The sequence below is a fragment of the Chiloscyllium plagiosum genome, unplaced genomic scaffold (genome assembly GCF_037043375.1).
Source record: "Chiloscyllium plagiosum isolate Xiang-an unplaced genomic scaffold, Cpla_swu_hap1 HiC_scaffold_22, whole genome shotgun sequence".
Classification (NCBI taxonomy): Eukaryota; Metazoa; Chordata; class Chondrichthyes; order Orectolobiformes; family Hemiscylliidae; genus Chiloscyllium; species Chiloscyllium plagiosum.
In genome coordinates, this window is record NW_028270160.1 from 78,987,784 (window position 1) to 78,999,121 (window position 11,338).

Consider the following 11,338-nt stretch of genomic DNA (forward strand, 5'->3'; position numbering starts at 1 on the left):
CCTCATCTTCTGCCTTGGGACCCTCAACCACATGACATCAACATTGACATTACTAGTTTCCAAATCTCTCCTCTCCCCCCACCTCATCCCAGATCCAACCCTCCAAATCGGCTCTCCCCTCTTGACCTGACCATCTTCCTTCCTAACTATATGTTCGACCTTCCCCACCGACCAATCACAATCACCCCCCCAGCTGGATTTACCGAGCACCTTTTCAGCTACTTCCCCAAAAGCCCCACCCTCACTCTATTTATCTCTCAACCCCCTTAGTCCTCCACATTCCTGATGAAGGGCTTATACCTGAAACATCGGTTCTCCTGCTCCTCGGATGCTGCCTGACCTGCCATGATTTTCCAGCACCACACATTTTGACTCTCACAGTAACTAATGTTACAGTGCTAAGTCTCACAGTGCCCAGTGTTACAGTGGATAGTATTAAGGTATCCAATCTCCACAGTGCCCAACACTATAGTGCCCAGCCTCACACTGTCTAGTGTTACAGTGGCCATGTTACAGCATGCAGTCTCACTGTGCCTGGCCTCCACAGCAGCCAGTGTTATAGTATACAGTCTCACAGTGCCCAGTTTCACAGTGCCCAGTCTCTCAGTGTTTCTGATGTCTCACCCACCACCCCTACCACCATCACTGAGGTTTAATCTGTCCCAACCTCCAACCCAGCCCCAGTTTTACCAAGTGTCCTGTTTCGGAGATATTCCTCCATGCACTGTACTGCCGTGTTGTCCATGTTGGGGTCAAACTTATTTGCAAAAAAACATCTCTGACGGACCACCCACTGTAGATCTCCTGCCCCATACACACAAACCAAGTGGCGATACCTTCCCGTGCAGGGAGGGTATAGGGCACCCCTCGCAACGTCATCAGCCTCAAAGGACCACTTTACTGCCCGGCCAAGTGTCCTGGTGGCTCCTTGGGTGTATGGGATGGAGCCGGGTACATTGGGCATTCTGTGCAGGGTAGCCCACACATGCTCGTCCGGGCTGTAGGTGTCCTCTGACCACTTGAGGAAGGCCTGGATCTCGGCACTGTCAAACACATGGCCGACAAACTCTCTGGAGGCCATGAAGTAGGCGCTGCCCACGAAGATGGAGGTGCTGATGTTCAGCTGGTCTTTCAGTTGCGCCGTCCAGACGACTTGGTCGAGGGTATCATGGTGGTATTGCCAACGTTTCTAAAAGGCAAGCACAAGAGAGAGTGAGAGAGACGAGAAAGTAGAAATGATAGCTTTTCAACTTCGCCTATGGCTTTTTCCCTCCCCAACTCCTCTGCACTCTCCTCGCCCCCAGCTCCAGCAAGATCCATGCACACTCCTTCTCTCAGTTACTCACCTTACAGTGGAGAACAACGCCATTCAGCCCCTCAGGCCTTTCTCACTCCTATTGCCTATTGCCAGTCACCTGCCTATTTCCCCATATCCCTGCCTCCTAAACCATCTCCCAATGCTCATTCGCTGAGCAAACATAAAACTCATCCTCAAACACTCCCAATGCATCTGGCTCCAAAAATATACTTCAAGCTGTGCCCTCTGGTCATAAAGGTTGAGAGCACCAGAAAAATAAATCCTTCAGCCCATCATGTCTGCACTGGCAAAACAGGCTCCTTGCTACTCCAGTCTCATTTTTCCAGCACTGGGAACATTGTCTTTCATGCCTCACCAGTGCAAAGGAGACACTTTCCTGTGGTCATCAACTCCTGGAATGGAACTTGAACACAGAGCTTTTGCCTTAGAGAGAAGAACATGGTGTGCAGGGATATAGTTCTTTTAAAGTTGCATTGCAGATAGACAGGGTGGTGAAGTAGGTATTTGATACCTTTACCTTCATTGGTCAGTGCATTGAGTATAGGAGTTGGGATGAAATGTTGCAGCTGTAACAGAGATGGATAGAGCTCTGAAAGATAGTGGAATCAAGGGTTATGGGGATAAGGCAGGAACAGGATACTGATTGTGGATGATTAGCCATGATCATAATGAATGGTGGTGCTGGCTCGAAGGGCCGAATGGCCTACTCCTGCACCTATTGTCTATAAGTAGGAGTATCTTTGACTATCTCTGATATGCCTTTGCCATTAACAAGTGTGATCTATTGTCTGTAGAGGACATTGGTGAGGCCAGTTTTAAAATACTGCATACACTTCTGGTCGCCTTTCGAAAGAAAGGATGTTGTTAAACTTGAGAGGGTGCAGAAATGATTTACCAGGATGTAGCTGAGATTGGAGGGTTTGAGCTACAGTAAGAGGTTGAATAGACTGGGGCTATTTTCCCTGGAGTGTCGGATGCTGAGGGGTATCCTTACAGAAGTTCATAAAATCTGGAGGAGCATGGATAGATGTTGAAATGATCAGCCGGATGATAGTACACTTCACACAGCTTCCTTTATCACATACATGCAAGAAGACTCAACCAGCCGGGTCAAAGCTCACCCTTGCCTGGAGAGTCTGAAACAGGCAGTTGCAATCACACTTTTACACACAAATCAGCGTTCCCTTTTCACGAATTACATTTTGATTTCAAGCCTTAGCAACACAACTGATCAATCAGATCCTGATCTAGGTATATGACGTTTAGCATTAGATCATTGACCTTAGACTTCTACAACACCTGTTGAGTGTTGTTTCGGTCTTCCTGCCTTCTCACTTAACTGGAGCCAGTTTCAGTAAGCTAGCTAGCTTGCATACATGCTTGGCTGCACTTTTCTGTTGCTGCTCAGAATTGTTTAGCTGACCTCTTTTTCTGTTCTTGCCCCATTTTGATTCCTTCCACGTCGGCTGTATAGCCAAAGGTCTTTTCCCAAGGATGGGGGAGTCCAAAACTAGAAGTATAGGTTTAAGGTGAGAGGGGAAAGACCTGAGGGGTTACGTTTTCACGCAGTGGGTGATGTGTGCCTGGAATGAGCTACCAAGAGGTGGTGGAGGCGGCTGGTACAATGACAATATTTAAAGGGCGTTTAGATGTGAACATTAATAGGAATAGGTGAGAGACATATGTGCCAAAGGCTGGAAAATGGGACTAGGTCAGATTGGGATGACTGGTCAGCGCAGACAGGTTGAACTGAAGGGTCTGTTCCATACTGTATGATGCTATGACTCCATGCTCTCTGGTTATTGAGGTTTAGAGCACCAAAATAATAAGTTGCCCTTCAGCCCATCGTGTCTGCACTGGTCAAAAAGACAAGCTCCGAGCTATTCTCATCCTATTTTGCAGCACTTGGCCCATACTCTTGAGTGTCTCACAATACCAATGAAGACATCTTCCTATGGCCATCAGTTCCTGGAGTAGGACTTGAATCCAAAGCTCCTCCCACAGAGTGAAGGACACCACACATTAGATTCTCTACAGTATGGAAACAGCCCATTTGGCCCAACAAGTCCACACCAATCCTCTGAAGAGCAACCCATCCACACCCATTACCCTACCCGATATTTACCCCTGACTAATGCACCCGAACACTATGGGCAATTTAGCACGACAAATCTACCTGGCCTGCACATCTTTGTGGATTGTGGCAGGAAAACAGAGCACCCGGAGGAAACCCACGCAGACATGGGGAGAATGTGCAAACTCCACACAGACAGTCACCCAAGTCTGGAATCGAACCCAGGTCTATGGCGCTGTGAGGCAACAGTGCTAACCACTGAGCCACCGTGCCACCCCTTCCACAAGACACAAGACACTTTATTTACATTGTGTCAAAAGATATCTTTTATCCTCGGTCCTTGTGGCATCATGCATGGGAGATATGGATCCTTGAGGAGAAAGTGAGGACTGCAGATGCTGGAGATCAGAGCTGAAAATGTGTTGCTGGAAAAGCGCAGCAGGTCAGGCAGCATCCAAGGAACAGGAGAATCGACGTTTCAGGCATGAGCCCTTCTTCAGGAACATTGAAACATCGATTCTCCTGTTCTTGGAATGCTGCCTGACCTGCTGCGCTTTTCCAGCAACACATTTTCAGATATGGATCCTTGGTTACCAAGGAAAGGATAGATTATCGATGGTATGCAGGAATGTGGATGGTGGAACAGGATCAAACGGGCCAATGGTCTACTCTTGTTCCTTGTATGTATGGGAGCAGATCTTTTTTTTTCATTCAACTTACATCGGAACTTGCCATCATCTCATACAAATGTAGTTTAGGCTTCATTTGCGTTTCAATTCCTCAGATCTCCCTACCAGGCCTTTAACCCAAAATCTTACATCTGCATTCCATTGCACTTGTACAATCGGTGAACAGTGAAGTATATTTCCTTGTCTTCATTAGCGAGTGCTCACCCTGTACCCATTGAATAAACCTCACCCCAATCTCCTTTGTTCCAATGGGAGCATCGTTGACCTTTCCAACTGAGCCATCCAACTTAAACCCTGGCACCATTCTGCGAAATCTCCTCCCTGTCCTGAGGGCCCTCACATCGTTTTAGTCACCGGAAATGACCACAACAATCCAACTGGGGCTAAACCAATTCGACATGCAGCATAACTCAACCATTTGTTGGCATCAATGCCTCTATTTATGAAGCCTTCTGCTTTTCTACCCTCTTATGGCCTCCCCCATCTTCTAATGTTGATGAATGTTTATCGCCAGATCCCTCTAATCCTTCGCACTCTTTACGATTGTGCCATTACATTTCTATTACCTCTCCACATCCTTCTCCCAAAACATATCACCTTACACTCTTCTGTATTCCCCTCTGACTGGATGCTGTCTGTTCATTGTGGTGACTCTGGACAATTCACATCATCCTCACCATTTGCCAATCCTCCAGGTTTATCATTGCCCCGAATATGGGCATTTTGCCACATACTCCAAGATTGATATCACTGACATATTGAATAAAAGCAGTCGTCTATTTAGGGCTGAGATGCGGAAACATTTAACTTACAGGATAGTGAAGTTATGGAATTCTGTACCACAGAAAGCTGTGGAATTTGAGTCATTGAATATATCCAAGAATGCGATTAACAAATATTTAGGTTTCAAAAGCATCAAAGGCATGGGGAGAAAGTGGTAGTATGGCATTGAGATAGAGGGTTAGACAGGATCATATAGTATGGTGGGCCTCATGGAGGGCCAAATCATCTTCTCCTGCTCCGGGTCTTGATGTTTATATGTCCCAGCTGTGTGGATCATTCCCATCTACCAACCTACCAACGTCTCGTCCAAAACAAGATCCATGAATCAGGGCTTGTATTGTCAATTTTGTTGTCTAGCCATTTTTATCTAGTGCCTAGTGAAACACTTCATTGAATCCAGTTCAGACAACATTCTCTGCATTCAAATTCTCACATCAATGCATGATACGAGGTTGGAGACTTACTTTTTGAAAACCTGCACTGGCTTCGCTTCATTACTTTGATCTAAGGCAGGTTGGTGCGAATTGCAGCCATAATACCAGCATGAATGACAAGTGCATGATATAAAGTAAACTAGGATCCATGCGGTGTGAGCCTTGGAGACACAGGTTCAAGTCGCTTCTGCTCCAGAGTTGTGCGATAACGTCTTTGAACAGTTTCATCAGTAAATGTAAGACCATTAACAAGTCGGGACAGGAGTCGGCCATTTGGTCCCTCCATGTTCTTGCCCTATCCCCGTAACGCTTAATTCCCCAACTGAACAAGAATCTATCCATCTGAGCCTTAAATATATACAAGGACAGCTCTCTGTGGCAAGGAATTCCAAAGATTCACAACCTTCTGAGAGAAGAAATTCCACCTCATCTCAGTCCTAAACTGGTGCCCCTTTATTCTGAGACAATACACTCCTGGTCCTGGACTCTCCCATGAGGAGAAACATCCTTTCAGCATTTACCCAGTCAAGCCCCTTAATCCTGTCCATTTCAATGAGGTTACCTCTCATTCTTCTAAACTCCAGTGAGTAGAATCCTGTTTAGCCCTTTGTTTTTAAGACAATCCCTCCATAATGGGGGCAATCCCACTGAACATTTTCTCTTAACTTCCTCCAATGAAACAACATGTTTTCTTAAATAAGGTGACCAGAAGTGCTCACAGTACTCCGGATGTGCTCTCACAAGCACTTTGCACAGTTGCAGTAAGACCTCCTGACTTTTATACTCCAACCCCCCTTCAAATAAGGGCAAACATTCCACTTCAGTTCTGAAGAAAGGTCACCAGACTCAAAACATTGACTCTGTTTTCTCTCCACGAATGCTACCCGACCTGCTGAGTCTCTCCAGAAATTTCTGTTTTCGTCCAATATTCCATTAGTCTTCCCAATTACCTGCTGCCCCCGTGTGCAAGCTTTCCATGTTTCATTCACTAGTTCCCCCAAGTCCCTTTGTGTTGCAGCTTTCTGAAGCTTTCTCCATTTAAATAATATTCTATTCTTTTGATTTCCCTTCCAAATGAACAACTTCACATTTTCCCACATTGCACTCCATTTGCCAACATTTTTGCCAACTTAACCTATCAATATCTGTCTGTAAAGCACATAAGACAACATTTTTTACTGTAACTCGATTATACATGACAGTAATATATCAGCAAGGTTTGAGAAGGTTTGTAGCTCAGGTTGAGGTTCTAGATGTAGGTTTGCTCGCTGAGCTGGAAGGTTCACTGAAGATGTTGCCTAGTATGGTGACAAAACATCTGAAAATGAACCTTCCAGCTCAACGAGCAAACCTACATCCTGAGTAATATTTCGAATCAACCTCAGAGTACAACGGGATCTTGATCAGATGGGCTAATAGGCTGAGGAGTGTCAGATGGAGTTTAATGTCGATAAATGTGAGGCCATTTTGGTTTGGCAAATCAGGGCAGGAATAATACACTTCATGGTAAAGTCTGGGGAGTGATGATGAAACAAGAGATCTTGGAATGCAGATTCATAGTTTCTTGAAAATGGAGTCGCAGATAGACAGGGTAGTGAAGAAGGCGTTTGCTACGCTTGCCATTATTGGTCAGTGCATTGTGTGTAGGAGTTGGGAGGTCATGCTGTGGCGGAACAGGACATTGGTTTGGCAATTTCTGGAATACAGCATGCAATTCTGGTCTTCCTGCTATAGGAAGGATGTTGTGAAACTTGAAAAGGTTCAGAAAAGATTTACAAGGATGTTGCCAGAGTTGAGTGTGGAAATGCAGGAGATTGGTACGAGATGTGGAATAATTACAGACATGATGGGCTGAAGGGCATCCTTCCGCAAGAATTCTTTAATTCTGTGACTGACGCAGAGGGAGATTAACTTCAAGGTTCATGTTATCAGGAGGGAGACCAAAGCCCTTTCCTTAGCTGAGAGGTCAGAAAACTCTCTACTCTTTACATGAACTAAGGCATAACCTGTCTCCACCAATATCATAGCAAAAGTCAGCCATTCGTCCCTTCAAGTCTGCTCCACCATTCAAGAAGATCACTGCTCTTCTGGTTGCAATTTCAATTCCACATTTCTATCGGTTGCCCCGGGGTCCTTATCTTTTTTTAAAAAAAGGTCACCTTGCTCACCCTTTCATAACTTCATCAACTCAGCCTTCACAACTTTGTACAGAAGAGATTTACACTGTGCAACAGCCCTCTCAGGGGAAAATAATTCTGCAAGGCATTGGTGAGGTCACTTTTGGAGTACTGGGAAAATTTATGATCGCCCTGCTGTTGGAAGGGTGTTGTTAAACTGCAGAATAGATTTACAAAGATGTTGCCTGGACTGCAGGATTTTAATTATAAGGAGAGGCTAGATTGGCTAGGACTTTTCTCACTGGAGTATTGGAGGGTGAAGGGTGACCATATAGAGGTTTATAAAATTGTGGGGGATATCAAAAAAAGTGAATAGCCCCAGGATGGGGGAGTCCAAACCCAGAGGGCATAGGTTTAAGGTGAGACCTGAGGGTGGTGCAAGTACGGAGCAAGTTGCCAAAAAGAATTGTTGTAGTGGGTACAATCACAAGATTTAACAGACAACATAAATAGGAAAAGTTTCGAGGGATATGGACCAAACACAGGATAATGGGACTAGTTCCAATTAGGATACCTGGTTGGCATGGATGAGTTGGACGAAAGGGTATGTTTCGGTGCTGTAGGACTCTGACGATATCTTATTCTACAAAACATCTTGTCAAACCTACAAGAGAAAGCAATGTCCCATCAACCACCTTATCATGTCCCCTCAGAGAAATTTATACATTTCAAAAAGATCTCTCAGATTTGCAAACTTAAATGTGTAAAAGCCAATTTGTTCAACCTTCCTTCATAAGATAAACCCTTCATTCCCAGGAAAAAGGCAGATGAAACTTGCTGTCAATGTAATTATTTTAAATGAGAGAAAAATGTACAGACTGCTCTGCCCTCATCAATCCTCTTTGTTACTTCTTCAAAAAACTCAATCAAGTTTGTGAGACTATTTCACTATCAACCTAAGAACAATCCTTTACATGCTCTGAACGAAACTTACATTCTTCTGTTCACTCTTAACTTTTAAGGGGTATCCATGGGCACCCGCATGGGCCCCAACTATGCCTGCCTCTACATCCATCGGCACCATTCTCCACCTTTTCCTCCACTACATTGATGACTGGATTGGCACTACCTCGTATATGCATGAGGTGGTTGAAAAGTTCATTAATTCTATCAACACCTTCCAACCTGACCTCAAATTTACCCGGACAATCTCGGACACTTCCTTCCCCTTCCTGGACCTCTCCATCTCTGGCAACCGACTAACCTCGGACATCTACTACAAACCCACCAACTCCCATAGCTACCTGAAATACACCTCCTCCCACCCTGCCCCTGTAAAAACACTATCCCTTATTCCCAATTTCTCTGCCTCTGCTGCATCTGTTCCCAGGAGGACCAATTCCACCACAGAACATCCCAGATGGCGTCCTACCTCAAAAACTACAATTTCCTCTCCCACATGGTTGACAATGACCTCCAGTGCATCTGCTCCATTTCCTGTACCTTCACCCTTGAACCACACCCCTCCCAACGCAATAGGGACAGAACCCCTTGGTCCTCACCTTCTACCCCACCAACATCCGGATACATTGCATTATTCTCCACCACTTCTGCCACTTACAAACAGACTGCACCATTAGGGACATATTTCCCTCTGCACTCCATCTGCATTTCAGAGACCATTCCCTCTGCAACTCCCTTGTCATATTCACACCCCCTAAAAACACACCCTCCCCTCCTGGCACCTTCCCTGGCCTCTGAAAACCTGCACTCACACCTCCCACTCACCTCCGTCCAAGGCTCCAAAGGATCCTTCCACATCTGACAGAAATATACTTGTACCTCCACCAATGTCATCTACTGCATCCATTGCACCCGATTGTGGTCTCCTCTACATCGGGGAGACAGAACTCTGACTTGTGGATTGTTTCAGAGAACATCTCTGGCACACCCACACCCACCAACCAACCCCACTGCCCCGTGGCTGAACACTATAACTCCCCCTCCCACCAAGGGCATGCAGATTCTGGGCCTCCTCAATCACCAAACCCTTACCAGCTGACACCTGGATATTCCACCTTGGAACCCTGCAACCAGGTGGATCAATGTCGATTTCAGTAGTTTCCTCATTTCCCCACCCCAACTTATCGCAGTGCCAAGCCTCCAACTCAGCACCACCCTCCTGACCAGTCCATCTTCCTTCCCACCTGTCCACTCCACCTTCCACAACCTCTTTCTCCCCCCCCCCCCCCCCCGCATACCTTCATCTATCTATCACATTCCCAGCTACCTTCCATCCCCAGCCCCACACCCATCCCACTTATTTCTCAACCCCCTGGTCCACAAGCCTCATTCCTGATGAAGGGCTTATGTCCGAAACATTGATTCTTCTGCTCTTCAGATATTGCCTGACCCGCTGTGCTTTTCCAGTGCCACACTCTTGTCTCTGATCTCCAGCATCTGTAGTCCTCACTTTCTCCTACACTCTTAACCTACCTACATTCCTGTATACTCTCCTAATCAGTCTATATCCCTCCTTATCCCTATCCCAGGCCCAGCCCTCTCTTTCTACCCCATCCCTTTCACCTGACCATCTTCCTTTCCACCCATCTGCTCCACCCCACCCACTGTCCAATCACAGCCACCTCCCCCCTGCATCCACCAATCGCCATCCCACCCACCTTTCCCCAGCCCCACACCCCCATTTATTCTGCAGCCCCTTCCTCTCCCCGGGTTCTGATGAAAGTTCCGACCTGAAACGTCAATTGCTCTTCTACTCTGTTTTCAGCTCAACTCTCCAACTCCTCTATATTCCTTTGTACATTCTGAACCTCCCTCCATGCAAATGAACTGTTTTAACAACCCTGTCTCCCTTTGTACAGGCAGGAGTGAAGGACTGGAGGGGAGAGAGAGAGAGAGAGATGATGGAGGGAGGGAGGGAGGATGGAAAACACTTAGATGAAGAGAGGTCCAGCAGACAGGAAGGCGGTTACCTTTTTGAACCCTGGTGCAGGATCCGACTCAGTCACGTTGGAGCCGTTCAGAGCTCTGAGGCTGCGGACTAACTCCCGGTTGGTCTTCAGGGGGAAGTCTTGGCCACACACATTGATGAAGTACCTCCAGGGGACAGGGCTCTCCAGCAGCTCCTTCATGCAGTTGAGATCCGCCTGAACTCTGCTCCAGCCAGCATAGGTGACCCACTCCAGCTTGGCTGCGACAAAGACATTGTGGAAACACGAAGCGATGGCCCGAACGGCCGCATGAAATTGACTCGGGGATTTGCGGTCCACGTGGATACAGTAGACGTTCTGTGGGGCGTAAATGCTCCGCAGAAGCCTCTCGAACATCTCAATGCTCTGGTGGATGACCATGGAGTAAGCCAAGGGGAAGTGTTCCTCCTCAGGGCTCAGGGGGACAGTGATATACTTGCGGGCCCTCACAAACGATCTGCAATTTCGGGTCATGTTCAGATAATCTCCCTCAGTGACGGCTTGGTGCTTGAGGGAGACAGTAATGGAGTTGAGGAGGGCCCTTTCCACCTCCTGCCTGTCCCCATGGATGATCTGCCAGCAGGTGGAGTTCTCCTCGACCAGCAGAAGGTGTTCCTGCATTGGACTGGCGCCTGGTTTCACCAGCCTGAGGGTCAGCCGGCCCCCTCCTCTATGGACCAGCAGCCATTGGCACAACAAGACCACACTGAGCACACACAGCGCTGATCTGAGGCACAACCAGCGGGTACAACCCTGGCTCAGCTTGGGCATAGCACTTTCCAGAGGGCAGTGTCCTCAGCCTATAGGCGATAGGCAAATGCAGATTGGATGCTCTCTGTGCTGGGCAGCACTGCCTCCACCAGGCCGTGGGGAAGGAGTGACTGCAATTTGCTGGAGAGGTCGCAGCAGCCAGTCCCCTCTCCTTGTCTTTCC

The 11,338-nt window shown here is 47.1% G+C and overlaps 1 protein-coding gene across 1 annotated transcript; it reads right to left on the reverse strand.

Annotated features, from left to right (window-relative positions):
* Positions 1-234: 234 nt before the first annotated feature.
* LOC148146071 (beta-1,3-galactosyl-O-glycosyl-glycoprotein beta-1,6-N-acetylglucosaminyltransferase 3-like) lies at positions 235-11,176 on the reverse strand. Its single transcript, XM_087999175.1, has 2 exons — positions 10,409-11,176; positions 235-1,189 (listed from the first exon to the last, which is right to left on the reverse strand). The coding sequence occupies exons 1-2, from the start codon at positions 11,174-11,176 to the stop codon at positions 653-655; spliced, it is 1,305 nt and encodes a 434-aa protein (XP_087855301.1). The 3' UTR covers positions 235-652.
* Between the last annotated feature and the right edge of the window lie 162 nt (positions 11,177-11,338).

Bases quoted from the DNA above. Each gene is read 5' to 3' on its own strand.
- LOC148146071 (XM_087999175.1), bottom strand. From the start codon at position 11,176: ATGCCCAAGCTGAGCCAGGGTTGTACCCGCTGGTTGTGCCTCAGATCA. The intron at 1,190-10,408 runs GTAACCGCCTTC...CTTGCCTTTTAG, and splicing joins CTGCACCAGGGTTCAAAAAG to AAACGTTGGCAATACCACCA.